This window comes from Muntiacus reevesi, chromosome 5, assembly GCF_963930625.1.
Source record: "Muntiacus reevesi chromosome 5, mMunRee1.1, whole genome shotgun sequence".
Taxonomy (NCBI): domain Eukaryota; kingdom Metazoa; phylum Chordata; class Mammalia; order Artiodactyla; family Cervidae; genus Muntiacus; species Muntiacus reevesi.
The window spans coordinates 97,496,588-97,524,383 of record NC_089253.1 but is presented as its reverse complement, the minus strand read 5'-3'; the positions used below and the strand labels follow the sequence as shown (position 1 = coordinate 97,524,383).

At 60.4% G+C, this 27,796-nt stretch overlaps 1 protein-coding gene across 2 annotated transcripts; it reads left to right on the top strand.

The window, feature by feature from the left end:
* Positions 1–7,408: 7,408 nt before the first annotated feature.
* On the top strand, positions 7,409–27,694 carry SAMD11 (sterile alpha motif domain containing 11). 2 transcript variants are annotated; one of them, XM_065936016.1, is made up of 14 exons: positions 7,409–7,475; positions 9,531–9,622; positions 13,394–13,575; positions 14,976–15,026; positions 18,959–19,083; positions 21,970–22,059; positions 22,233–22,367; positions 24,145–24,307; positions 25,336–25,451; positions 25,665–25,743; positions 25,837–26,351; positions 26,583–26,707; positions 27,007–27,117; positions 27,231–27,694. In XM_065936016.1, exons 2-14 carry the CDS (start codon positions 9,551–9,553, stop codon positions 27,474–27,476), a joined length of 2,010 nt encoding a protein of 669 aa, XP_065792088.1. In that variant the 5' UTR covers positions 7,409–7,475; positions 9,531–9,550; the 3' UTR covers positions 27,477–27,694. The 2 variants fall into 2 exon arrangements, with proteins under 2 accessions (XP_065792088.1, XP_065792087.1); XM_065936015.1 differs by lacking the exon at positions 7,409–7,475 and adding an exon at positions 7,537–8,431.
* Positions 27,695–27,796: the final 102 nt, after the last annotated feature.

Below are 27,796 nucleotides of genomic sequence, written 5' to 3'. Positions count from 1 at the left end.
CTCAAGAGTCTTCTCCAGCACCACAGTTTGATACCATCAATTCTTCAGCACTCAGCTGTCTTTATGATCCAACACTCACATCTGTACACGACTACTGGAAAAGCCATAGCTTTGAGTATACGGACCTCAGTTGGCAAAGTGATGTCTCTGCTTTTTAATATGCTGTCTAGGTGCTTGCTCCTTGGAAGAAAACTGTGACAAACCTAGACAGCATATTGCATTGAGCAGAAGCTGACAAGTTTCCTGAGGGCCATGTTCCTGGCTGGAAGATGGGATGACCCAGCCCAAGTAATAGCTTCGCTCTTTACCAATTTTGAATCATCTGTCCCATCTCTGAGGCCTTAGGTGCTCAGGAACCCACACATACCACTGGATCTCAGACACAAAGTTACACAACTGCAGACATGGGGCAAACTCTCAGATTTTGACAAGGCCAGTTAATCTAGGAGGTGGTGTGTCTTTTCTGGAAGGAGAATCTGTTGGCATGTACACAGAGCATCAAAGACTGGGGTTCTCTGTCCTGGCAGGGCACGAGGACCCCATATTTGGAGATGCCTACAATTGTCTACACAGAGGTGAAAATACCCTATATAAGCCTAAGCTCTGCCAAATGCTTCTTCTCCTCCCATTCTCAGTGGCCTCCAAGCAGTCTTCCCACTTCCCCAATCTGCAGGTAGGAAGCCCCTAGTGCCAACCTGGGACTCTGTTAAATGCTCTGAGGAAAGCATCAGGTTGTAGCCTTGGACAGAGGCTGGATCTGCTGCCCTCCCACGTCTATGGTCTGGCCTCGGCACATGGGCTGTACTCAGGATCTCAGCCAGTAGCAGGCTGTGCCCTTCAGCCAACCCACTTCTGGGTCCACATGCGGGGTACTGCGCATAACTCCAGGGGCATGTCTGTCCCAGGGCCACCCACTGTGACACCCTAGACATCAGCACAGAAGACAAGATGGGCTCATGGAGAGCTCAGCAGATCACACTCAGACAGCGCCCACAAAGACATCAAAGCACCCCAGAGGATGTTACTGATTCAACCTGTCCTGGAGAGATGGGCTCATTGGCAACGGGAGTCTAAGACTTGCCCTGGGATGGGGTCAGGCTAAACCTATGACCTCAGAACACCAGCCTGGGCCAGAGCTGTGGGGAGAAACACTAAAACTCACTGTCCACCTAAGCTCTCTACCTCTGAAAGTCCCTAACGGACAAATCTATGGTGACAGAGTGATTGCTGGCTCTCCAGGTGACCCTGTGGTGAGACTGTGTATGAGAGGCTCAGACCACCCACTCCTCCTCCTGGTGCAGGCAGGTGCAGAGCAGCAGTCCCACCAGGGCACAGGTGGATGAGATCCTAAAATATATGGCCAACTACCCAGTGAAACCCTGTAAATTCTGTTGGGGTACAAGTTTCATTAAAGAAAGAAAAATGGATGGGAATCCAAAGCAACAGTGGTTTGCATGAGGTTCCTCAATACCCCTGCCCCACTTACTGGCCATGAGACAGGCACTCTGGAGAGCAGCCGGGAGTGACAGGGGGTGTCAAGGAGCCCATTACCCAGGACAGAGTGAAGGCCATTTCCAGGTACCTCTGGCTGTTTCTCTTTGAGGTTCTAGTCTGCTTCCCCTGTGCTTGAGTTCTGCTCTCTAAGGTCCCAGAGAACAAAATGCTGGTGGACCCCTCTATGTAGCACAGAGAAGGCACTTTGTGGAAAGAAAGTGAGACAGGGGACTGGAGGGCTCAGCCAGTCACAGCCTGTCTCAGAGACCTCCTCCAAAGTCTATGCCTCTTCTTCATGCAGGTTGCTTCTTCATGCAGGAGTGGATGCAAGCCTTGCCAGGACCTCAGAACAGTGGACCACACCTGGCCTTGGGCTCTGACCTCCCCCTCACTCTGCAACACCTGCCAAGGGTGCTCACTCTGACTCTTGCGGGAGGGTCTCCCAGCCTCCAGAGTTTTTTCTCTCGCTCTGGTGAGGAGGAGCTTCTGGGACAGTAGGGTGGGCAGGTGCTGGGAGAAGAGGTGAACAGGGGTGGAGCTGTCCCAGGCCAGGAGGCCAAGCTGTGCTGGGAGTGGGTCACATAGACACCGCCCCGGAGAACAGTCCTCACACACTGACACATGAGTGTGTCTGAGGAGCTGTTGCCAGGAGCTCACATACCGCAGGAAGTCCATCATATAAATGGTTACTGCTGGGCCAGTCTGGACTCCCTGCACAGCCTGGGAGCCTCGCAGAGCTGGACCTGGAGGCAGTGACTTCTGCTACCACCCCCAAACCAGTGCCTCAGCTCCAGCTTCTCTCAGTCTTCAGGGTCCCTGCATGGAAGCCCTCTCTGCTTCAGCTTGCACCCAGCAGCCTGGCAGAGAGCCTACCTGGTCCCCTCTTCCATAAGCCCCCTCTTACTGCTCCCAGAGTCTTTAACTGATGCCTTGAGGATGGCACAGTAGGTGTCTCTAAGGGTCCTTGAGGATTCCCATCCCTTCGCTTGGCCCCACTTTTGAGGGAGGCCTCCAGTTCCTGCACTCTGAGACCATTTATGGAGAAAACATGTAGGGTATGCCAGGGCTCATCACGGTATTGACCAGGGCCTCTGCAGCCACATTTCACCCTGACTGTCTGCTCTAAGCCAAAGGGGACCCCACAGATGTTGAACCCTTCTCTCATTTTTAGATGGGGAAACCAAGGTCACGATAAGGGCAGAGGGAACTATGTCACACAGTGGCTGGCCAGGAGGACCCAAGTCTCAGGACATGGCAGGGTCTGCTCTCTCCACTGCCTGCTTCAGCCTCTGCAGCCCAGCTCAGGCCCAGGCCGGGCTACAGCACTGAGCAGGGTGCCCCAGTGATGCCAGTAAGTGAGTGTTTTCACTCCTGGGGAGGGACCAGGCATGCAGAGCCAGTGGCAGCTAAGACACCCACCCATGTGAGCAGGCAACAGCTCCCTCTGTGCTGGCATCAGTGCACCCAGTGTATTCTGTAGTTTGTCAAGCACATGTGTCCTTGTGTCTGGGGTCACTTCATCTGTCTGAGAAGCTGTGCATATGTCGGCATGTGTAAAACAGCAGGTGAATATCATGGCACATGGAACCGACAGTGTGCACCCTGTGGGTGCCCTGAGTTGGGACACCAGGCCCTAACTCTTTACTTCTTTAAATGGCATTAAGTTAAGGTCAGTGGACCATAAAGAAGGCTGAATGCTGAAGAACTGATGCTTTCGAATTGTGGTACTGGAGAAGACTCTTGAGAGTCTCTTGGACAGCAAGGAAATCAAACCAGTCAGTCCTAAGGGAAATCAACCCTGAATACTCATCGGAAGGATTGATGCTCAGGCTGAAGCTCCAATACTTTGGCCACCTGATGTGAACAGCTGACTCATTGGAAAAGACCTTGATGTTGGGAAAGATTGAAGGTGAAAGGAGAAGAGGGCAGCAGAGGATGAGATGCTTGGACAGCAACACTGATTCAAAGGACATGAACTTGGGCAAACTCTGGGAGATGGTGAGGAACAGGGAGGCCTGGTATGCTGCAATCCATGGGGTCACAGAGTTGGACGCAACTTAGAGACTGAACAACAACAACAAAAGGTCAGTGGACAGACCAGCCTCAGAAACACCTACTTTCCTGAAAGAGAGACAGCATGGCCTGCAGCCAGCTCACAGCTGGCCAACAGCGAGGCATGTCCCAGCAGGGTGGCCCCTCCTGTATCTGACCTGGAACCAGGAACAGATGCTTCCTGAAGGTTCTGACCATTTCTGCAGGGGTGTCTGAGGGAGCCACTGTGACACTCACCTCTGACCTCCCATCTACCCCTTTCTGACGGAATGGTGCTGCAAACCAGACCCTTTAACTGGACAAGCTGTCTTGGACATGACAACGGTATCCATCTGGCACTCATGCTGCAGGCCCGTGTGTCTATGTATGTTTCGTGCATAGGTCCTGGTGGTGTCTTCCATCTTGGCTGTCATATAAGTTAGCACACACACCGTCTGTGCATATTTGAGCTGAGGATGTCAGCATCCGTGTCTGCACCTGTCCTGTGCCTGCAGCTTTGGAAGCTGCTGTGTGTGCGTGTGGGTGTGAGCACGCGTGTGGGTGTGAACACGCGTGTGGGCTGCTGTCTGTGTGCCTTTGAGAAGGCATGGATCTGTTGGTTGCTGTGGGTGCTTGTGTGGGCATGTGTGTGAGGCTGTGCCCACACCTGTGGGGCCCCTGTGATCTGTCCTGGCATGCCTTCCTGTCTGGGCGTGTCTGGGCCTGCTCTCCTACCCCCTAAGGTACCCGGGGTGAGCACAGGAAAACTGAAGGCTGATGGTACCCCTGCACCTGTGGTCTCAGCGACCCACTGCTTTCTTCTGCATCTTCCAGCCTCACCTCTAGGTCTCTCTTCCTGGGGTTTTACCACATCTGGTACTCAATAAGCGATTGATTGGTGAAGGAATGGATGTAAAGGGGGCTCTGAGGGGGTGGTCTGGAGTGGGGGAAGGCGGGCATTTCAGGATGGGAGCGAGCGCCAGCTTTGGACCGGCCGGGCAGCGCCAGCCGGGCGATCAAGGCTGGCAGAGCCTGGGCTGGGGGCATCAGGGTCTGTGGGCCGCCCCCGCGCTCCCTGGGGACGTCTCGGGTCACCGTCTGCACCGCCGGCCGCGCCGCCCCGCGGGTTATTTATGACCCCCTCTCCCTCCCTGGCGGCGGCGGCGGCGGCGGCAGCGGCGGCGGCGGGCGGCAGCAGCAGCGGAGGGCCCCGCGCGGGGGAACCTCGAGAAGCGATGGTGCCGCGGAGGCCGGCGGGCGGGGGCGGGGCCTCCTCGGGCCAGAGGAGGAGCTGGAGCCGCCGACCCCACCTTCGTTCTCCGCGGGGTCGCCAAGCCCGAGGGCCAGGTGGCGGGGATCCCAACGCCAGAATTCTGTCCCTCTGGCCTGATTCCAGTCTGAGAAGTGCAGAGGAACGTGAGGGCTCAGGCGCCAGACGGACACAAGTGGACAGGCGGGAGGAAGGGAGCAGATCCTTCTGGGAAGGCTATGACAGACAGGGTGAGGATGCCTGGTCCCCCAGGGGAAAGCTGCTCTGAGGCCCCGTGGGCAGAAGGCTCTATTTCCCAAGAACAGGAGAAAATATGTGGGGGCGGGGGTGAACTGCCCTGATCAGTTGAGACCCCGGAGAACCCCTGGAAGATGTCTCCTTGGAGTCAAGAGTGGCCCTGAGAGGAGCGGGGTCCTGCGGGGAATTCTGGACCCAGTCACGGTGTTTTCAGAAGGGAACCCTGGTCCTCCAACGAAGGCTGGAGCCAGATGGCAGCACGGAGGTTAGGCTGGGCCTGGTAGGTCAGCCCCACACCTTGCCAGCTGGGCCTCTCCCTGACAGCCACAGGTGGGGTCCCCCGTGCCACTCCTGACCACTGTGGGCACATGTGTGACGAAAGAGGCCAGGGATGAGTGAAGGGTGGTCCTGGGAGGACCCCTGCTCAGACTCAGGACAGAGGAGAGGCCGGGCCTGACAGCTGCCTGGTATCTTCTCAGATCTAGAGATGAGCTTTCAGCCTCCCTTCTCCAGACCACAGTGTGAAGGTCAGGGGTTAAGAGGCCTGAGGCTCAGCGGACAGGTGCAGGCAAACATTAGAAGAGCTGGGCGGAGGCTGTCTTTTGGCAGCTGGGTCAGGGCTGTAGCCAAACAGGCTCATTCCACGTGGCCTCTCCATATCAAGCTATGACCACAGATTAACATGACAGCTCCCCGTGGGTCTTGACGCTCAGGTGAGGACAGCCTCCTGCATCCATTAGACATGGAACATCACACCTGAGAACAAGACATAGACCACAGAGGCTGGGTGTGGGAGAAGCTCCCTAGCTGTCACTCCTGGGGTCAGGTATATGCAGGAGTCCAGGTTACTGAGAGAGCAATGGGGCCAAGCGTGGTGAAGTAAGGAGGGGTCACTCACATTCACACCCGTCTTGCCACCCACCCCTTAAACCCCCACAAATAAATATACAAGAAATAAAGGAGTTCCCAGACACATTCCTGGTCTGAGCCCAGACCTCACTCCCCAGGTTGGTCTTGGGGCTGGCTGATACCTCAGCTGAGAATGAGGTGAGCAGTGTACATCAGCACAGGGGTCCCCAATAGTCAGCCACATGCCCAGCGAGTGCTGGCATCTGGTAGGAGGCCCCTGGGGAGTAGGGGTGGAGTGTTCCCTCACTCCCAGCCCACCCTTGCAGAAGGTGCAAGCACTCCTATGATCCAGCTCACTCCCACCCCCACCCACCCCCTGGTCATATGGGTGCCCCACCAGGTACATCTCAGAGGGGGTCTGAGAGCAGAGTTGGGAGCTGAGGCTACTTTCCAGCTTGTCCAAAATGGCACACCCGAGAAATACAAGGTCTCACCAAGTACTATCAAAGCCACTGAGTTTCTCAGTTTCTCTTCCTAATTATCCCACCGAAGGGCCACCATGCCAAACTGCAGCAGGGAGGTATGGGTTGATCCCAGGGGACAACCCCCCTCATTCTAGGGCTAGACCAAGGCTGGAGGAAGAGGTGAACATGGATGCAGAGGTCCCTCATCCTCAGACTCGCACGTGGCAGGTAACGGAAATATGCTCAAGTGCACAGTCCCACATTCAGCTGCCTCTCCTCCTCCCCACACACCCCACCCTCCACCCAGATTGCCTCTAGCCCCACTTCCTTGCCCTACCCCATGCTGTTTGTTGTGGAGGCAGACAGCCTGGATTTGAAACAACCGTGTGACATCAGGACAGTTACTTGGCCGTTTTGTATCCCGCCCTCCCTCATCTGTAAAATAAAGACTCTTTGGGTGTTAAAAAAATAAATAAACTCATATTAGGTGATCAGGTGAACTAAGGCTTGTGAAGTGCATGGTAAGGGGGGCAGTTATTGATAGAATTATCGTTGTTATTCACAGACCACAAACCTTCCCCCAACACATTTTCCACGACCACACACCACAAAGCCACAGCGCACACACTGCAGACGCCCGAGGAGACCACTCACGCCCTCCGCACTGATTCCTACCACCTACCCAGAGCTGCTGGCTCACAAGCACCCGCCAGGAAAGCTGCAATTCCGATCCCGGATACGCTCTTTCGCAAGGAGCCAGCCCTCGCCCCACGTGGACTCCGGGACTCTGACTGGGGCGCCCAAACAGTGACTCCCTCAGCAGTGTCGCCGGCTGTGTGCGCCGCGACTCGCTGGCATCCGTCCCCCGCACCACCACCTCCTACCCGCCCCCCGCCTCCCCACCGGCCTCCTCTCCTCCTGAACGAGAATGCCCACCCGGGAATAAGGCAGGAGGTGCACCCAGGTCCCGTTGCCCCCGTCTTAGCCCAGTCGGCCGTCACGCACCCCCTACTGGAGCCCGTGCCGCCCGCCCGCCGCGCCAGGGCCGTTTAAATGGGCCAAGTTGTGGCGGCGGCGGCGGCGCGAGTCTCCCAAGTCCCCGCCGGGCGGGCGCGCGCTGGAGTACGCGGGTGCGCGGCTGGGACGGTGGGGCGGGGCGGGGGCCTGGGACCCTCGGGCGGGGCGGGGCACGCGGCCGGAGGCTGCACAACTCCTCACTGCCCGGCTCGGCCCCGCGGGCGCAGCAGTGAGCCGGGCGCCGGGCCACCCCAGGGGGCGCGGGCGCAGGTGGCCCAGCGCCCGGTGGAGCCCCAAGGCCCTGGAGCTGCGGCGCTGGGCAGGTCGATCGGGGATCGATAGAGCTCCGGCAGCACCATGTCTCGGGCGGCAGAGGCCCTGCCAGCCGGACGGGCAGCGGTCCGAGGTGGCCCGGCTGGGGCGCAGTAGCGGGGAGGGCGGGTGTGCAGCCTGGAGGCTCCTGAGCCCCGGCCCTCGAGACCCAACTCCAGCCCGGGCCGGAACAAGTTGCGCCGGCGGCGGAGGGCCAGGCTGCAGGAACACAGACCCACCATGCCGGCGGTCAAGAAGGAGCTACCCGGCCGTGAAGACCTCGCTCTGGCTCTGGCCACCTTCCACCCGACCCTGGCAGCGTTGCCACTGCCGCCGCTGCCTGGCTACCTGGCGCCACTGCCCGCCGCGGCCGCCCTGCCCCCGGCCGCCTCACTACCAGCCGCGACAGCGGGCTACGAGGCGCTGTTGGCCCCGCCGCTCCGTGCCCCTCGCGCCTACCTGAGCCTGCATGAGGCCGCCCCGCACCTCCACCTGCCCAGAGACCCTCTGGCCCTCGAGCGCTTTTCGGCCACTGCGGCCGCGGCACCGGATTTCCAGCCGCTGCTGGACAACGGCGAGCCCTGCATCGAGGTGGAGTGCGGCGCCAACCGCGCGCTGCTCTACGTGCGCAAACTCTGCCAGGGCAGCAAGGGTCCGTCCATCCGCCACCGCGGCGAATGGCTCACACCCAACGAGTTCCAGTTCGTCAGCGGCCGCGAGACGGCCAAGGACTGGAAACGCAGCATCCGCCACAAAGGTGCGGCCGCCGTGGGGGCGCGGACCGCTCCGGTCCCTCCCCTCCGCTCCCTGAGGACCCGTGGGTCCGGATCCCCCTCGTTCTGCCACCTGGGAGACTCCAGTTCTGCCTAGAGAGGGCGCTGCGACTCTAGGGCCGCCGCAGGGACACCCCCTTCCCCCAAGCACGGTCGCCTTGTTGGACCCGGGCTGAGCGCCCTCGGCCTCCGTGGTCCCCCCAGCGCTGGCCGCACGAGCCGGCGGCTCTTTCTGCCCGGAAGGTCTTTGCGGGATTCCTGGGCCTTCAGGCTCCGGGGAAGTTTACGGGAACTCGGGAGAGCGGGCGGGAGGCCGACTCGGCAGGATACTCCCCTCCGGGGTCGAGGAGCCACGGGTTCTGGAGGGAGTAGAGGGGCACAAGTGAGGCCGGGTGCGGACGCGCGCTGGTAGAGAGAACGGCAAGGTGCATGGGTGGCGCAGGCAGGTGGGGGCTGCGGGGGCGCGCGTCGGGGCGGGAGCGCGCGGAGCAGAGTGGCGGCGGGGCTGGGAGCAGTCTCGAGGGCTCCCGCAGGAGTCTGGCTCCAAGGCCGCGACGTGTGGGCGCCAGAGCGGGCATGCGGAGGGAGAGGGGGTGAGCGCCAGGCGGGGGGTGGGGGATAGTTAGAAAGTTAGGGACCCAATCACGCTCGTCGACTCTGGGGCTCGTGGCTCCGCGGGGTCAAGCGCAGTCCCGGGTCCTGACCGCGCCGCTCACCTGCGCCGGGCCCGACCTCCACGGTCCAGCTCCTGATTCCCGCGGACCTGCTAGGAGAGGGTGGAGCGCGGGAGGAGGGGCGCGCGGAGGCGGGGGAGGTGGGGGGAGAGACCGCCCTGCGTCAGGGGAGGGCGCTCGCCGGATCTCGAATTCCGAGCTCTGCAGATCCCCGCAACGTCTGCGAGGGTGGGGTGGGCAGCGAGGCCGGGTGTGGGTTCGGAAGTTGGACGGAGGCGGGTGTTCATACTCGTGGCGGGAGGGAACCCGGCCTTGCCCCTGACAGCGCCCCGGAAGCATGCCCGCGTGCCCGGCCCGACCTGTGCCTGGTCCCGCTCCCTTACCGGTCCTGCCTCGGCTCTCCTCGCAGGGAAAAGTCTGAAGACGCTTATGTCCAAGGGGATCCTGCAGGTGCATCCTCCGATCTGCGACTGTCCCGGCTGTCGAATATCCTCCCCGGTGGTGAGATGTGGGAGAAAACCTGGGGCTTCAGGGTCTTGTTTCTCCGCTGCGGAGCTTGGCCTCTGTTTTCTAGAATCAGTCCTAACCTCAACCCTGCCAGTGGGCAGGAGGGAACCCTCAGGGGCAAATAGAGGAGATGGCTTTGGTGGGTATGCTGGGGTGTCAGACCCCGTCCCCCTTGATTCAGGGCAGGGTCCTGCCTATCCTGAAGCCTCTCTTTGGGAGCCCGGGAGCTGCTTCTCCTGAGGTCCTGGGGACAGCCCGTGGTGTGAAGGACTCCTCCCTGGACAGTGTCATCTGATCGGGGCCTGGGGACTTTGCCTTGTTACAGGTGTGTGTGGGGGGCGTGGGGGGAATGTGGTTTCACCATGTCAGCTGGCCCAGCCTGGGAGAGGAGCTGATACTAAGGGGACACTTGTTACAGGACGTGACAGTGTCGGCCAGCCTGGATGGACATTCTGGGGTGGCCACAGGCTTGGATGTGAGTGACCTGCATGTCTGGATGCCTAGCGCTGGAGCCCTGTGGGACAAGGCCAGGGATGTCCAGGAGTGTCTGAGGATACAGCCTGGTCTGGGGCACAGTAGGTGCAGTGTGGGCCTTGATGTCAAGAGAACTGCAGCTGGAAGCTGGTGTGGGACTTCCAACCCAGTGTAGAAGTCTGTTGAGACCTTATTAGCCTGGAGGGGTGAGGAGGGCAGGAGAGCTGGGGCCTGTGCCTGCCCCGAAGCACTGCCTTCCCTCTCGCATGCCCTCCAGGCAGCAGTGGCTGGAGGCTCCATCTGAAAATCTTGTCTTGAGAGGGACAGTCTGAGCTCCTGTGGGAGAGCCCATGAGGACCACGGCTCCTGGCACCATTCAGCAACCCCCTCTGCCAGGAAGGCCTGAAAGGACCCTGCAGGCAGCCTTCAGCTTGTTTACTTTGGACTGGTGGTAGGGAGGGGGTGGGGAAGTCTTGGATTCCTGGTGGGCCTTGGGGGTGGGCAAGCCAGGAAGTCACAGACAAACCTGTAAAGACACACAGGTTGGGCAGAGGAAGGGGACACAGCTGAGCCTCCCCACTTGCCCACCCCACACACTGTCTGGCTCGAGCTCATTGTGCTCACAGGCAAGCCTGCATGCAGAGCGCCCCAGACAGAGCATGTGCACAGGCAGCCTACCTTGCCCAAAGCCACCACACCTGCCTGGGACAGGAAGCTGAACTCCCCTTCACTTCTCAAGCAGCTGGTGCCAGAGGGGACACCCTCCAGGCTGGTCTGGGGCCTCTGCTGGTGGGAGGAGCCCTGCCTCTCCCACCATCGCCTTCTGAAGGTCTCCTACAGGAGGGGTGGGCAGGTGGCCTGAGCCCAGCATCAGTCCCCTCTAAGACATTTCCTGACGGGAAGGCCAGGATGGGCCCATAGCCCAGGACTGCCTACCTGTCAGGGCCTGTCAGGGGCTCCCAGGCCCCTGCCCTGCATGAGGGACGGCTCAGACCTGGGCCTGCCTCTCCCGAACCCGGTCGCTCCCAGGCCATCCCCGTGCCTCTCCCTTAGGAAGGTTTCACGGACCCCCTTGTCTTTTCAGTCCCCACCTTTTTCACACGGGCTGTTTTCCACTACTGCCCATGGCCAGGTCCACAGATAACGTGCACACTCCACAGTCTCAGAATATGAGTGTGTACTCACAGCATAGGCGTCGTGCTGCGGCCTCCATGCCCCCCCTTGCTGTCTGAGGAGCCAGTGCTTGGCTGGGACAGGGGCTTAGCACCCAATTCCGAAATCCGTGTGCTGAGCAGGGGTCAGCAGCTGAGGTCTGTGGTGTGTGTGGGAGGCAGATGTGTCCCTGTCCTTGGTTCAGGTCAGGACTGCTCATCCTGGTCCCTTTTCCTTAACTCCCCACTACCAGAGCTGTTCCAGGCCCCCATACCTGGTATGGCCTTACCCAAGTGGCAGCCTTACTGCTCTGCTTCCCTCTCATCCTTGTCCCATAGATGAGAAGGAAAGGGAAGTGCACTGAAAACTTTTTCTTCAGAGAATAGTTTAGTTAAAGCAGAAAGGCAGGAAAGGAGGTCCTGGTCCTTGGCCTACAGCAGGCTGGAGAAGGGCAGAGCTGAGGGGCTTTGCAGCCAAGCCCACTCCAGACAGGCCAGAGCTGTTGAAAACCCTGCCCCCCAGAGCCTGGCCGGAAGAGGCAGGGGGCCAGTCGGTCACCCCCTCCACCTCCCTGCCTCGCTGAAGCTCTGCTGCCACTGGTTTAGCTTGGAACCAAGGCCAGGGTCTTAGAAGCACGGGGTGGGGGGGGGACCCCCCTTCGTCTCGCAGGCCTACCCCCAACTTCACTGCTCCCTCCACCCCACCTTCCCCAGTGCTGGCCAGTCTCTCACTGGACGTGTGTTGAAGAGAGGACCTTGGGGCACCTCCTGGGTGGATTTGTTTTTCTTTTTTTTTTAGTTTTACCACTTTATTGCTACCAGCCCATCTCTGTCCACCCTTGTGCACACATGCTCAGTCATGTAACCCCATGGACTGCAGCCCGCCAGGCTCCTCTGTCCATGGACTTTTCCAGGCAAGAATACTGGAGTGGGTTGCCATTTCCTTCTCCATCCTGGGTGGATTTGTGAGGGCAGATGTGGCAGACTGTGGCTCCCCAACCCTGTCAGGGGCACTGCCCAAATCTGGGACTGGGGTGGGCCATGTGTCTGGAGGTGGGGCTGGTCTGGATCTGAAGAGAACCTCTCCTCTGCAGACTAGGGCTGTGGCGGCCGCACACAGCTGTCCTTCTGATCCAGGGGGACACTGTGTGGGGAGGGGCAAAAGTCCCCTGGATACCTTCCTCTCCAAGCTCCTGCATATGATGGGGACACATTGTCCTGGCAACAGGAGGGAGGAATCCTAGAAAGCCTCAGTCACTGAAAAGATGAGAGAGAATTAAATAATTCCAAGGTCCCTGCCACCATCCTGAACCAGTAGTTATTAAATAAGAAAAAGCCTCCAGCCCACCAGAAAACGGGAGCTCTTCTTCCCTGGGGTGGCGCGACCTGCAGACACCAGCGGGTGCCATGCTATGCAGGGCCCTTGGCATGAGCTGCCAGCATGTGTGCAGGCTCTGGGCCCTTCTGTGGCCCTCCCTGCTCACACTGCGGGTGCAGGGCAGGGGAAAGGTGCCCCTCGTAGAAAAATTCTGAATCTCATAGTTCCTGACCAAGGGGATGGGTCCCCCCAGGACGCATAGGACAAAGGGCCTTGGCTGCCAGGTGACCTGTGAGCCAAAGGTCTGCAATTTACAAGGGGTCAGCCCCAGACTCCAGGCTTCGGACACTCCTGAGCTGGGCTTCATTTGGCACTGAGCATCGAAAGTGGGCTTGGCATGGGTAGGGGTTCATAGAGAGTCTGAGTGGGATTGCCAGGCAGACATGCATGCAGAGGTAACTGCATGCGGTCAGGACACACGCGTCCTGCGGGTGCTCGCAGCCCTTTTGGGGCTGGGAACACCGGGTTGGTCCCCAGCAAGCGTCCACACACAAGCCGAGCACCTGTGGAGGGGCTGGGCCGAGTGTGGAGTCTGGATAGGGCAGTGCCCATACGCTTACTCCTGGGCCCCCACCAGGATGGAGTGGAAGGCAGTCTCTGGACGGGTTTGTGAAGGAAGCCTTGCCTCTCTGCTCTTGTCTTGGCCTCTGGCCAGTTGTGAGTGTCCTGGAGGGCCGGAGGCCTCTCTGCCGTAGGTGGTGGTGCCCAGGAGGCTGAGCCACGTGGTTTGGCCTAACCTTCCTCTCCTCCCTCCTTGTCCAGAACCGGGGGCGGCTGGCAGACAAGAGGACAGTTGCCCTGCCCCCTGCCCGGATCCTGAAGAAGGAGCTGACCCCCAGCTTCTCAGCCAGTGATGGCGACAGTGACGGGAGTGGCTCGGCCTGTGGGCAGCGGCTGGGCTTGAAGCAGGAGAACGAGCCGCATGTCCATATCATGAAGAGAAGGTGCTTCAGGGACCAGGAGGGGAGGGCCCGCGGGCTCTGGCGTGGGTGGGGACTTCAGGACTGGGGTCTCCAGGCAGCGGAAGGCCAGGTCAGACCTAGAGGTGGAGAGCCTTTGCTCTGAGGACAGGGGCCCAGCTTAGCTTCTATCCTCTGCGTGGCCACTGACAGCTGCCGCAGGTGAAACAAAGCCTGGACTCCCAGGGACATGCCTCAGGACCACTGTGAACCTGCCTTGCCCCCACCTGGCGGCCAAGTGCCAGGCCAGGATTCAGTGGCATTGAGGAGCAGGCACCACCAATAGTCATGGCCAGAGCAGGCCAGGGAGGGTCCATGTGTGGGAAAGGGCCAGGGAGGGCCAGAACTGCTGGGCTGAGGAAGGAGAAAGGCTCTTGGAGGAGAGTCTCATGCCGCCACAGCCAGGCAAGGAGGAGGGAGCTGCGTGGATCCTCATGGGAGCACCCCTGACACTCACACTCACTCTCTTTGGAGTGGCCACTCCCTTGGCTCCTTACTGCCTCCCTCAGGTTTGGGGCCACCATTCCTGACCTCCTCCTTTCTCCCCTCCCTCCTGGCAGAAGTTTCTCCCTCTGCCCACTCACCTCTTTTTCCATCCATCCATTCATCTGTCCATCCATTGTCTGTCTGTCCAGCATGTCATATGTATCCCCAGAATTTCCAGGCCTTTTTCCTGCTTTTAATATATTCTAGTTTCTCCTACCCTAACCCTCTTGGACACCAGAGAGCCCCGCTCACAGCCCCTACTCCCGCCTGTGCTGGTGGAAAGCACCACGTGGGCCTGCCACCACCCTCCCTCAGCCCACGGGTCTTCTCAGGGACACTGCTGTGGGTGAGAGGGTGGGCACAGCACAGAGCTATTTCCTTGCTTGACCCCTCCTACCTCTGCTGTGTGACTGTCACTTCCAGGAGGCGGCTTGGCAGCAGCTGGGACCCAAGGGCCACCATCGGAGCCAGTGGTGGTGTCCATGGGGCTCATTCCTTGACCGGTTCCCAGCACCCCCGGAGCAGCTCTAGCAACTAGGAATTAGGGTTCAGTCACAGAAGTGGCACAGTCAGAGGAAGTCACGGCCCCCACCCCTGCACAAGTGGGGGCTCTGCTGGCTCCACCACAACAAGATGCAGAGAAGTGAGACCTCAGTTCTGTCCTTCCCAATTCCTTGTCTGGCAAGCCCTGGAGCAGGTGCCTGCCCTGTGGGTCTGTCCTGGCGGCAGCCGCCAACATGTTGAGCTGGTACCAGATGATGCTAGAGGTGGTTCTGAGCCAGCCCAGTTCCCTTGAGGCTGGCACTCCAGGGCAGACACAGGGCATGCCACATACATGTTCTGCTGTCCACATGCTGAGTCCTGGAGGCCACACTGAACCTCTGCTTCTCTCCTTGCAGAGTCCACACCCACTGGGACGTGAACATCTCCTTCCGAGAGACGTCCTGCAGGTAGGGCCGGGCCTGGGCCCGGCTTCCCTTACATGTTGTGTGTGGGCCGCACAGAGCCTTGTCGCTCCATGTTCTTCGGTTCTGACTCTAAATCCCTCCAGCCTCCCTCCCCTCCTCCTCTCCTTGATCCATGGTCTATTGTTGACTTGTGCCTAAACTGTGACAGCAGCAGAGATGGGTTCTGGGCCCAGCCCTGAAGCCAGAGTGTGCTCCCCCTCTCACATTGGAACCCATCTGCCCAAAGATAAGGCCATGCCTGCCCCCTCCCACTCTCCCAGAGACCTAACAGAATGTGAGAATGGTGATGTGTGAGTGGGGTCTTGAAGGATACATAGGAGCTCACTAGAGAAAGGGGGTGTCTACAGAGACATGGAGGAATGAGGGAAGGGGGTGTGGAAAGGGAGGAGGCGAAGCTGGCAGGCCTGGCTTACCTGGGTGCTAAAGGGCCTTAGATACTGGGCCTGTTGGGCATTTGCCTTCAGGCAATGGGGAGCCACTGAAAGCTCTTGAGCAGAGAAGTGGTTGGTGTGTGCTTTGACAAGGTCCTGCTGTAGGCCCCATCCAGCAGGTTGGGGGTTTGCGCCAGTCCGTGGAGGGGCTGTAAATTAAAGCCATAGTAAGGAGATAAAAATGGGGAGACCTGATGTGGAGGTTGGGGATGTTGGGGAGACCCAAGTCCCCCGTCTCAGAAGGGTAGGATGGAGCCCTGGCTGTGGTGTCTGGTCATTGGGATCAAGTCTTAGCCCAGGGCTTCCAGGGAAGGCACAAGACAGGCCCAGCCAAGCAAGCAGTGGGCATCCAGTGCCTTCGGGCCCCTCTTGCAGCCTGGCTCTGTGCCACATGTGTTATTATTTATACTTCTGAGAATGTCTCAGTCCTGGAGCCAAATTACAATGAAAACGTCTTTAAACTTATTTCCACCTCATTTTGAAGTTGCCGGCTCAACTGATCATTTTTATGAACCGTCATGAACGTTGATGACATTTTATGAGCCTTTTACTTGGGAAGCTACATGAGAAATTTGTCAGTAAGGCCTGTAGGGAAATCCCAGGCTGCTGTTTCCCTGCCTGCAGCCCCCTGCTCACCCCAGTCGGCCATGGGATGTGGGAGAGGGCCCGGGTGTCCGACACAGTAAGAGGCCAGGTCCCAGAGTGTGGCGGACCCTCAAAACAGCTGCGATGATGTCTGGATTTTACCAGAGGGGAGATTGGGAGGTTAGCCAAGAAGACTTATAGCCCATCTGCCCCCCATATCGCCCTGCTGCAGCACCCCAGCGTCTGGCCAAGGAGGGCTGAGCAAGCCCACAGCGCAGCTGCTTCACACACCCCCACCTCAGCTCTGCCTCTGTCTCTTCCCGGCTCTTGTTGGCCCCGTCCGTGTGTCTTTCTGTCTCGAGTCTGCTGTCTGTCCTTCAGGCTCTGTCCATCTGTCTGTCTGCTGTTTCCAGCCTTTCTGTCTATCCAGTAGTGCCTGTCCTTGTGTGTCCATCTTCATCTGTCTAGTCATCTGACTTCATCCATCAGTCTTCATCTGTCTGTCTGTCCCTCAGTTCTACTCATCTATGCATTCGCCCCCATCCCTCTGTCTGCCTGAGTCTGCTGTAACCACTTGCCTGGTTGGAGCTCCCCTTTAAGCCCCGTGCATCCAGAGCAGCAGGGAGGAGATGTGGGCCCTGCTCTCCTGAGGCCCCTGAGCTGGCCAGGAGATGGACAAGGGCTGGACAGTATACCAGGCACTGGAGGGGCCCCTCACGGGGAGAAAGAGTCTGATGGTTCACACATTTAAAAAAAAATAATTTTATTTACTTATTTCTGGCTCTGCTGGGTCTTGGTTATACAGGCTAGCTACTCTCTAGTTGTAGCGCTCGGGCTTCTCAGTGCAGTGGCTTCTCCTGCTACAGAGCATGGGCTCTAGGCTGTGCAGGCTTCAGTAGTTGCCACATATGGGCTCAGCAGTTGTAGTTCCTGGGTTTCAGAGCACAGGCTTAGTAGTTATGGTACACGTTGCCTATGGCATGTGGGATCTTCCCAGACCAAGGATCAAACCTATGTCTCCTGCATTGGCAGGCAGATTCTTTACCACTGAGCCACCAGGGAAGCCCTCTTCATGGTCCTTTACATAAAACCCCGCATAATTTGTTCAGTGAACAACCGAGTGACCACACAGGTTTTCTGGGGCCAGGCCATGCTGTCTTGGAGCTCATGGGGCAAGCCCCTAAGGCAGGAAGCGGAGGTTTGATGTGTGGGCTGTGTCTTGATTCCCATAAGGCATCACCTCCGCGGAGCTGCAGCATCACCTCCGTGGAGCGGCAGCACCACCTGAGTGTCTGAGTGACCAGCTCAAAGAGTTATTGGCCACAGCGGTGGTGAGCGCTGAGCCCCACTCCCTGTGTAAGCACTCAGCTGAGGATTCACAGGAAACAAATGAACGGGCCTGACCCCACCTTAAGTCTCTGGGGGTTGGCCCACCTCCTGCAAGAGTCCTGGGGACACCAAAAGGAGGTTCTCTCAAGGGAGAACTCTGTGGCAGCAGCAGTCCTGGCACTAGGCACCCCTACCCCTCCCTGATGCTGAGGACAGCATTTCTCTCTTCTACCCCCGCCCCCCGCATTGATGAGGATGATAGAGAGGATGAGAATTGCTGCCAATTAATCCCATAAAGTACTTACTCCCACCCCACCTGCCCTCTTGTTTGCATGGCGGGGGGGTGGGGGGGGGGCCTTCTTTCCTCCTGGGAGAAGGGTTGGGGGTGGGGAGAGAGCTTGCATCAGGGTCTCTCAGCGGCTCTAGAGCCCAGCCCTGGAGGCTTTGGTGCTGAAACTGATCTGCTTAGGGGCCAGCTCTGGATTAGCCTGCTCCAGCCACCCCGGCCAGAGCGGGGGCAGGGGGGGCGGGGTGCCTGGGGGTTATTTAATGAGGTTTAGGGTTGGTTCCCAGGTCACTTGGTGGAGGCCCCCCTTGAGGTGGCCCAGCCAGGAGGCTGCTCCATTACAGGTGGGCTGGGGAGCAAGGGTGCTGGGGAGGGATGTGCCGCAGGGTGGGCTGGGGTCCCTCCCTGCTCCTCTTCTGTCCTGTCCGACCGACTTCCTGCCATTCCAACTGCGTCTGCAAGGTGGCAGGGGCCCTTCTCTGTGCTAACAGAGATGCTCTCAGAACCCCAAGGGCAAATGCCGTGGGGGCCATTCCCTCCCTCTTTTGTCTGGGGTTCTGTGATATAGGCAGTGAGCTGATTTAACAGGAAGAGCAAAGAAAGAACGAAATTAAATTCCTGTTTATCCCAAGGTTCTTGGTGGGGAGCCCTGGAAGAGCAGAGTGTCCTTAGCACAGGCACACTGGTGACTACTGTGTGCATCTGTGTCTGTGTGTGTCTGCAGGTCCGTGTGAGTGTGTGTGTGCACACCCATGTATGCCCCTGGATGGCACACACCTCATTGGCTGCAGGTTTTGGTCTCAACCTTGGTTTCTGTATTTGAAAAAACTGAGAGTCCATGGGTGGTTGAAAGTTTTAGTTGCAATAGCATGTTCACAGGAGCAAGCGCTGGGTCCACGTGTCCTCTCTGGCAGCCTTCTGCTGGTGGGACCTGGCTGCCCCCCCAGAGCAAGAAGCAAGGACAGTGGCTGGTCTCTCTGCAGAGAACAGAGTCCAGATGGGGCCAGCCCTGCACTCCACACAGACCCTCCCTGGGAGCAGCAGTGGGGTCTAAGTGCAAGGCTGCTGTGTTTAGCAGACACTTAGCAGGTCCTGGTGGTCCCAGGTGGGGCCTGTGTAGGTCAGGGTAAGACTCCAGCACCCAGGAGGAGATGGAGATGCTCACAGAAACGGTGTGCACGAGGTGTTGTCACACTCAGTGTCCCCTGGGCCATGCATGCTCACACTCAGGCTCAGCCAGGAGCCCTGAGGGGTCTCACCTTCCCTGTCTTGCTTCGCTGCAGCCAGGACAGCGACCTTCCCACCCTCATATCCAGCGTGCATCGCAGCCGCCACCTCGTTATGCCTGAGCATCAGAGTCGCTGTGAATTCCAGAGAGGCAGCGTGGAAATAGGCCTGGGAGCCGCAGGTGAGGAGCCAGGGCAGTGCTGGGTGAAGCAGGGCTGCCAGGCTGCGCAGAGCAGCGTGAGGACAGCCGCTTCGCAGCCTCCCTGTGTCTCTGCTCAGCGGCTCTGGATGCCGCCACCCCCAGCAGCCTTGGCGGGCAGCCAGGGAGGCCAGCGGAGGAGGCGGGAGGTGGCGAAGCCGGCTGTCCCCCGGGGCTCCGTGTGATGGTAATTGTGTTAATCCCAGCCAGCCGGGCAGACAGGAGGCGGAGGCGGTGGCTCCACTGTGGCTGCTGCTGGGGTGGGCTTGGAGTGGCCGGAGGCCACAGCTACCGCCTGCTCTCAGGGGGCAGATGGAGGCAGGACAGTCAGGGAGCGCAGGCCTCAGGGAGGCACACACCTGGGCATGGCTCCTGGATGGGCAGGGATGTGCTCTGCACACACCGACCCCAGAACCAGGGCCCCTGGGAGAGAAGGGTCCACGTCCTGAGAGGAGAGGGGCTGGGGCAGGAGGGTGCTCGCCCAGGGCTCTGTCCCTGTGGAGGGCTAGCTCCTGGAGGCGACAAGAGCTCGGAGGGAGGGGGCAGCTTGCTGAGCTTTGGCTGAAGGGGGCTCTGAGTGCCAAGAGGAGCTGGCAGGGGTCCCTTGCTGCCCTATGGATCAGGGCAGACCCAGGAAGTTCCCAGCAGTGGCTGCAGCTTTCAGGAAGGCTGGGCAGGGGGTGGTCCATCCTGGGACCCCTGAGTACCCCCATCAGGCCTTCCAGGTGTGCCAATGGCTGGGTAGTCCTCTGTGGGAGGTGGGGGGCTGCTGCTTCTGGAGCCGAGTTAGAGGCTCTGAGCAGGCGGCTGATAAAAATCTAATTGCCCCATCGATCGGGTGAGCCTCCAGAGTCCCACAGTGATTGAGATATTCGGAGCCAGCGGGCTCCCCTGCTGCCTGCATACGCAGAGACCTCCTCATGGTGCCTGGCCTGAGTGTGTGTGTGTGCCCCTGGCCTGGCCAAAAGCTTGGGCTTCCACTTACGCCCGTGTGACACGTGTGTGTCAAAGTGCCCTCACTGTCTTCCTGCGGAGGTACAGGACCCACATATGAGCACTTCACGGGTCACACATGATCTGTGTGAAGTGCCATGTGTGTCCTGTGTCCGGGCTTCATCCAGGTCCTGCCCTCTTCTTGGGACTCTAGTCCTCATCAGCTTCCATGTCTTTCTGCCAGCCCCTGGGTGGAGGCCTCGGCCGGTGCTCACCTCCTCCTCCCCAGGAGCACGTGTCAGCTGTGTGTTCACCTGAGCAGGAGGGGTCAGGGAGGACTGGGCTCGCGGTGGGCCCTGCAGACATCTCCTTACTGTGTGTGTGTCTGTGAGTATATGCGGCCCTCATCAGGGACTGGTGAGCCCTGGACCTCCATGGCAGGACCTCTCTATGACAGTGGGCATGGGTCTCACTGTGGGCCCACCTGCCACCCCCTCCCAAGCACCTCTGCCAGGCAGAGAGGAGCCATCACCCCCCAAGAGGAAGGGGAGGGGGTCTTCCCACTGTGGAGAATGAGAACTGGATCAAGGGAAGTGGAAGCCCTGGGGTATTCACTGGGTCCCTAGGCGGTATGTGCAGGGTGGGGTGCAGGCAGCAGATGTAGACTCAGCCCTCCCCAGGCTTGGCACAGCTGGATGCTGCAGCCCTGGTGGTGCTGCTGGCCGGAGGCTCTTTTGCCTTCCTCAGGGGCTTCATGCTGGTTGAGCACCCCTACCCATCCTACCAGGTCACTAATGTAGGACCCTTTGTCTGGGCAGTGGGAACTGCATCCTCATCCCTCTCAGGGCAAGGTCTGGGGCTAGGCCACTGGGCCCAGGCCAGTGGCAGGAGGTGGCTGAGATCAATAAGTTATTAGCACCATTCTGTCAGCTGTAAAGTGGAGATTGATCGGCACTCCACTGCTGCACTTCCTCGCCTGATAAAAATGACAGATTAAGGGAATAAGAAAAAGGAATTAGGCTCTGGAGCTGACCGCAGGGTTTCTCAGTAGCTCCCCTTGCTGAGGTGTCATGGTGGGCCTGGGTCACTGAGGGGGTGGCCCCTTCACCCAGATGGCCTCATGAGGAGGGAGTGGGGCCAGGAGTGCAGGGTTTGGACTGGAAGCTGACACAATTGCTGAGCTGTTCCACAGAGACCTCCCAGACCTTGGGCTCAGGAGGGAGCCTGACATCAGGGTGCCAGAGGCTTGGGTAGAGAAAGACTGACTCCAGGGGATCGGAAAGAGGACTTTAGGATAGGGGTGGGGTGGGCTCTGGGCCACATGAGGGGCTATGCACAGCGGGTGATGGGGTGCCCTTGGGCGCTTAGCCCAGGTAGTGTCCTCCGGTTTTCTGGGGGCAATGACGGATGTGGCCTGGGGGGAGGAACCCAGGAAGAATGGATGGGGGCAGATGCACCTGACCTCCAGGGCCTGTGGCCTCTAGGAGAAGGTTGGGTTACCCTGGCATGTGACCCTGCACTGCTGGTAGTCAGTCACCCCTGTCCCAGGAGGAGAGGGTGGTGAGGTGTGGAGGAAGGCTCCTTACTCTGCAAAGGAGGCTCATCCGCCAGGTGGGAGCAGCATGGTGCCTGTGAGGTCCTGAGTTGCTGCCTGAGGCCATAACCATGCATCTCCCATCACATCTACACACATGTAGCCCAGAGCCCAGGGTTTGGACTGTCCCATTCCCTCACTCTGACCCAACCCTGCTGGACTGGGCAAGGCTTGAACCATAGGCACCTTTGAGTGATGAGAGCTATGGTTCTGGCCTGAGCTGGAGCTGGGCCGGCACTGAGGCAGGAATTGAGGCCAGTATTGGGGTGGGCTGGAGCTGTTCCTGTCCTGGCCTCTACAAGCCCTGAACGCAGGACGGGGTTCACTCTGCCCTCTCCCAGGTGACCTGTTGGGCAAGAGGCTGGGTCGCTCCCCCCACATCAGCAGTGACTGCCCTTTGGAGAAGAAGGCCCGAAGCAAGTCTCCTCAAGGTGTGGGCTTTACCCCGGGGGTGAGGGAACAGCCGCTGGAGAGGGAGGGGGACAGCCTGGACCCTCTGCTGGGCACAGTCAGCCAGCAGCAGGTTCTAAGAGGGGAGCCCCTGTTTCTCTCTCTTAGCAGTGTCTAAAGGGGAAGCCCTCTCTCCTGTGTTTGCCCAACCCAGAGACTCTGTTGCTTCCGGAACTAGGGCCCAGCATGGCCCCTGAGGATCATTACCGCCGGCTGGTGTCTGCCCTGAGTGAGGCCAGCACCTTTGAGGACCCTCAGCGTCTCTACCACCTGGGCCTCCCCAGCCATGGTATGTGGCCCCTCCCCACGGCATCATGAGTGTCCACAATGTGCTTTGGACTCTCCCTGTCCTGTTAGGCCTCTGCTCACCCTGAAAAGCGTGCTGCTGACACCAAGGCTGGGATTGGATGCAGGTCTTTTGGCTCCTCAAACCTTGAAAGCCCTTGTAGATGGACAGTGAGGCCCACCTCCTTCTTTGTGCCCAACACAGTGGCCTGTTTGGGTAGATCTGGTTGGAAGGGCGGTCCCTCACCAATAAGTCTCCCAAAGGCTCTCCCAGCAGGGCCTCAAATGGCCACTGCTCACTGCCATTTCACAGAGGAGGAAGCTGCTTGGGGGAGCTGAAGGGAGAGTGGGAGGTGGGGGTTTCACCAGGCCCACCCATGTCTCCAGCACATACAGGTCCTTGTGGGTCCCCGCCTCCCCTCCCCCGTGCCCACATGAATGGTGTGGCCTGGATACTGTAGTCAGAGCAGAGACTCTGTGAGACAGTGCCAGACCCCTTCTCAGGAGGGTGGGGCCAGGAGCAGAGCAGCAGTCAGCCCCCTGAACGTCCACGTGGACGTCTGTCCAGAAGCAGGGTAAGCGACAGTTCAGGTTTGGTGGCCCAGCTTTCGCTGGTGCTCAGGAGGAGCTCCAGCCAGAAACACCACTCCCAGACCGGACACCTGGAAGTCCCCCTACCACCACAGGGGCACCGTCTGGCACCCTGACCAGCTGCACCCTGATCTTGCAGAACCCAGCCCAGGGGGAGTAGCTTGCCTTTCCTGGCTGGAGCTGGGTGAGGGATACTTGCTGGGAAAAGGGGCTGGATTTCCTCTCCTTACACAGGCACTGTCCCCCAGGGCAGTCAGGCACCGAGAGCCTGAATAATTCACCAAATGTTAATAATTTAAAAATCTTCCTTTTTAATTGCTTTCCCTGCCCTGCCTGGGGCCGGCTCCGGTGGCTGTGCGGGGGAGGGGCGCCGGCCGCCAGGAGCGGCGCGGAGCCGGGCTGTCAATCAGGCCTCCGCCTGCCGCCCCCGCCGGGAGCCGACGGTAAATAACCGAGGCCGCGGGCGGGCGGGGGCGCAGGGCCCTGCCGAGATCGATGCGGGCGGCCGCGCCGGCTGGGCTCTGCGGGCTGGCACCCAGCCCAGGGCAGGACCCACCTCCGCTTTTCGGGTAATTAATTTATAAACAGGCGGTGGCAGCGGAGCCGGCACAGCAGGGGGGCTGCGGGGCAGGGAACTCTGAAGTCCGGGCCTGAGCAGGACGGAGGGCTGGGGGTGGAGAGCAGAGTGCCTAGACTGCGCAGTGAGCCCAGGTGTTACCTAGGAGAGGGCTGGAGACCTGGCCCAGCCCCTGGACTCCAGCCCCGCTGCACCCACACTCTAGCCTTTGCGTGACCCCTCCCCTCTTGGGCCCTGCAGTTTGGCTCTTGGCAGTGTCAGTTCCTGTCGAAGTCAAGGTTCCTGTACCACCAGCCTTCCCTGTCCGGGCCTTTCCCTTTCTCCATCCCAACCATGTTTTGGTTCCTAACATCTCCACATCCCTTATAAATGCTCACCTGGGCCCCCTCCCAAGACCAGTCGGTGCAGCCAGGCACCTTGCCTAGGGATGTCTGGTGTCTGCCCTCCCCTTGGGCCTGCTCATCTTTCTGTCCCAGTGACCAACCAGCAGGATCTGGGAGAATAAGCTCTCATTCTGCGTCCTTGGCCAATGTCCTATGCTCAACAGGGTGAGGGACATGAGAGTCTGGTGGGGGCTGGCCTCTGGGTCACTGCTGGTGCCTACACTCCCCAGATCTCCTGAGGGTCCGACAGGAGGTGGCAGCAGCAGCCGCGAGGAGCCCCAGTGGCCTGGAGGTCCACCTGCCCTCATCCACAGCAAGTCAGCGTCGGAAGCAGAGCCTGGCTCAGCACAGAGACGGCACTGGCCCAGCTGGCGCCCCATCCTTCTCAGAGAGGTATCAGGGTGCCTGCATTTCAGAGAGGCCCCTACATTTCCTGTGTTGGCTTCTGGGCTACAGAGCTGCAGGTGGCAGACCCATCAGCTGGTGTCTGCAGGTCAAGTCCACAGCCCGCATCTTCCCATCCCAGCCACACAGCCACAGGGTCCTCAGTGGACCTGGCGCTGTGGTCGGGCCTAGGTTGGCAGCCTGCTCTGCAGCAACAATGTAATTCCCCCTGAGTCGGGCAGAGGCCCAGGGAAACATTCGTGGGGTAGACTGTGGGGATGACCACCTCTCTGGGTGGGGTGTCTTTCTATTGAGCAGCTGTGGGCCTGAATCCAGGAGCCCCTGAGACAGCTGAGGGCTTTGCTTCCCCAACAGGGAGGTGAGGGGGCTTGAGGCAGATGAGGGGGAGCAGCACGAGGTCTGGCAGCCCCGAGGTCGAGGTCGGAGGAGGCTGGGGAAGGGGAGAACCCCGCAGCAGCACCGACTCAGACACTGGAGCTGCTGGTTGCACGGAAGAGCCCCCCAGGCTTGTAGCGGCCGGGAGACATCAGGCAGGGGCGGGGGCTGGAGGACTTTGACTGCTCCCCGTCCCTCCCGCCGGGAGACAACCCCCCGCCCCCCCCTCCGCCCGCCCCGCCTTGCACCCGGGCAGTGTTCGCGGCAGCCGCCGCCTCCCGGACCACGGCTAATTGCGCCTGGTCTGCACAGGGTTGGCTGGGCTGGGCGGGGGCGGTAAAAGGGGGGCCAGGGCCGTGGGGCCAGGGGCTCCCGCGCGGTAATTACCGCCACAGTCGCCGCCGCCCGCCGGGCCAGCGCCTCCGCGCCGCCGCCGAGATTAATTGGCGCCGCCAGCGGGGGCAGGGACGACCGGAGCCGCGGCGGGCGCACATCGACCGCCCGCGGGGCCGGCAATTAGCAGAGGCGGCCAGAGCGGGGGCCGCGGGGGCTGGGGCGGTAGTTCCGGGAAGGAGGGGGCCCGAGCCTGCGGCGCGCGCGGCCCAGCAGTCCACAGGGAGCTATCGCCCTGCCGCCCACAGGGAGCTGTCGCAACCGCCCCCCTTGCTGTCGCCCCAGAATGCCCCACACATCGCTCTGGGCCCCCACCTCAGGCCCCCCTTTTTGGGGGTGCCCTCGGCCCTGTGCCAGACCCCAGGTGAGCAGTAGGCGGGTGTGCGATTCTGTTCCCCGGGCGCGGGGAGGGGCTGTTGGTGTGGGGCCATCGGGTATGTGTCACCGAACCGGTGTCCATCAGTGCTCCCGGCGAACCCACCCCTGCCCTTGTTGAAGCCAAGGACAGACCAGGGCGGCTTGGTTGGCCCTGGACCACTCGGCCACCCGGCCTCGTGGTCTGTCCCCTTACCCGCAGGTTACGGCTTCCTGCCCCCTGCCCAGGCAGAGATGTTCGCCCGGCAGCAGGAGCTCCTGCGGAAGCAGAATCTGGCCCGGTATGTGCTCTGGATGGGGGGTTGGGGGGGTTGGGGGGCGGGAAGTGGCTCTGCCGAGCTGCCTGACCCCCTGCGGGCTGTCCCCACGGCCAGGCTGGAGATGTCAGCAGAGCTCTTGCGCCAGAAGGAGCTGGAGAGCGCGCACCGGCCGCAACTGCTGGCGCCCGAGGCCGCCCTGCGCCCGCCGGACGGTGCTGAGGAACTGCAGCGGCGCGGGGCCATGTTGGTGCTGAGACACAGCTCCGCGCCGCTGCTGGCCCTGCCTCCCCAGGGTCCCCCGGGTCCCGGGCCCCCTACCCCACCCCGAGAGCCTGCCCGCCGAGCTCCTCGGAAAGGGGGCCCCAGCCCTGCCTCAGGCCGGCCCAGTGAGTCCAAAGAGACAACGGGAGCTGGACTCTGGGCACCAGACGGTTCTGAAGATGAACCCCCCAAGGACTCAGACGGCGAGGACTCCGAGATGGTGGCTGCTGGAGGCCAGGTCCCCCACCCAGGCCAAGCCCCACCTGGAGGGGCCAGCTCTGAGGGGAAGGGACTTCTCTCAGGGTCCATGCTGCCCCCTCCACTGCCCCTGGGATTACCCTACACCGTCAGCCCCTTCTTCCACACAGGTAGGCAGCACCCGTCCCCCATGCCTTCATTTTTTCCATGGGGTGGAAGGAGGCCCAGTCCCCCTACGTCCCACCCAGGGTCTCACGGAGGGTCTTCATGGGGAGAAAAGTTCCTTTCAGCCATCAATCCAACATTTCTGAATAATTAGGGCAGGCAAAGGTCAGCAGACAGAGGTGGGGTCATAGAAAAGAGCTGGCTAGAATCCTGGTAACACCCTCCCCCCAACTCAGGCACCATGGGGGGCCTCTTCATGGATGGGGAGGAGGCCACAGCCCCTGAGGACGTCAGCAAGTGGACAGTGGACGACGTCTGCAGCTTTGTGGGGGGCCTGTCTGGCTGTGGAGAATATGCACCGGTGAGGGGCCACCTGCCCAGGATGGTTCTGAGCCCCCCCATTCCCCTGCTGTACTGCCCACCCCAGACTTCTCAAAAGACTGGGGGAGGGAGGTACTGGTGAAGGCTCCCCCTCCCCTTGTCAGCATGTCTGCCTCCAGCATGGGCACATGTCCAACAGAGAGTTTTCTTTCTTCTGACATCTTCCCCAAGTTGCACCACCAGCTTCTCTTGGCTCTGCTTTCTCTGGAGAGCCAGGGCCACCCTAGGACACAGCCCCAGCACTCAGGCCCTGATACTGCGCCCCCTCGCCCTCCCCAGGTTTTCAGAGAACAGGGGATTGATGGGGAGACCCTGCCCCTGCTGACAGAAGAACACCTCCTGACCACCATGGGACTGAAGCTGGGGCCTGCTCTCAAGATCCGGGCCCAGGTGAGCACCTGAAGGGGGCAGTAGTCTCCAGACAGCCAAGGGGCAGCTCAGAGGTTCTGCGTGTGGCTGCACACCAGCAGCCTCACAGGCCCCATCGGGCCATCTTTCCACAGGTGGCCAAGCGCCTGGGCCGCGTCTTCTACATGGCCAGCTTCCCCGTGGCTCTGCCACTGCAGCCACCGACGGTGCGGGCTCCTGAGCGGGAGCTCAGCTCAGGGGAGCAGCCCCTGTCCCCAGCATTGGCCCCCTCCCCCTATGGGGGGGTGCATCCCCCGGCCAGCCGCGCCTCACCCAAGCAAGAGAATGGAACCATGGCTCTGCTCCCAGGGCCTGCGGACCCCTCCCAGCCTCTGTGCTGAGCTGGTGTCAGACCCAGGCCTTCAGTGCCAGCTGCTCCCAGGCAAAGGCCACTCCCCCCACAGCTTATCCCCTTTTTGTTTTGGATGCAAAAACAATTTTAAACACATGACATTCAGTTTCCACAGACTCTGGGGGTGACTGCAGAGCCTGGTGCACACCCTGGGGGTCGGTACTCTGCATCCCAGGAGCTGCAAATAAGCCAGAGACCAAGGAACCACAGAGGTGCGTGGCACTGGCCCCACCACATGGCTGCATCAGCTCGCCACATTGGGTAGGTGCATTCCTGCCCGCCACCGTGGGCTGTGGCGGGAAGCGGGCC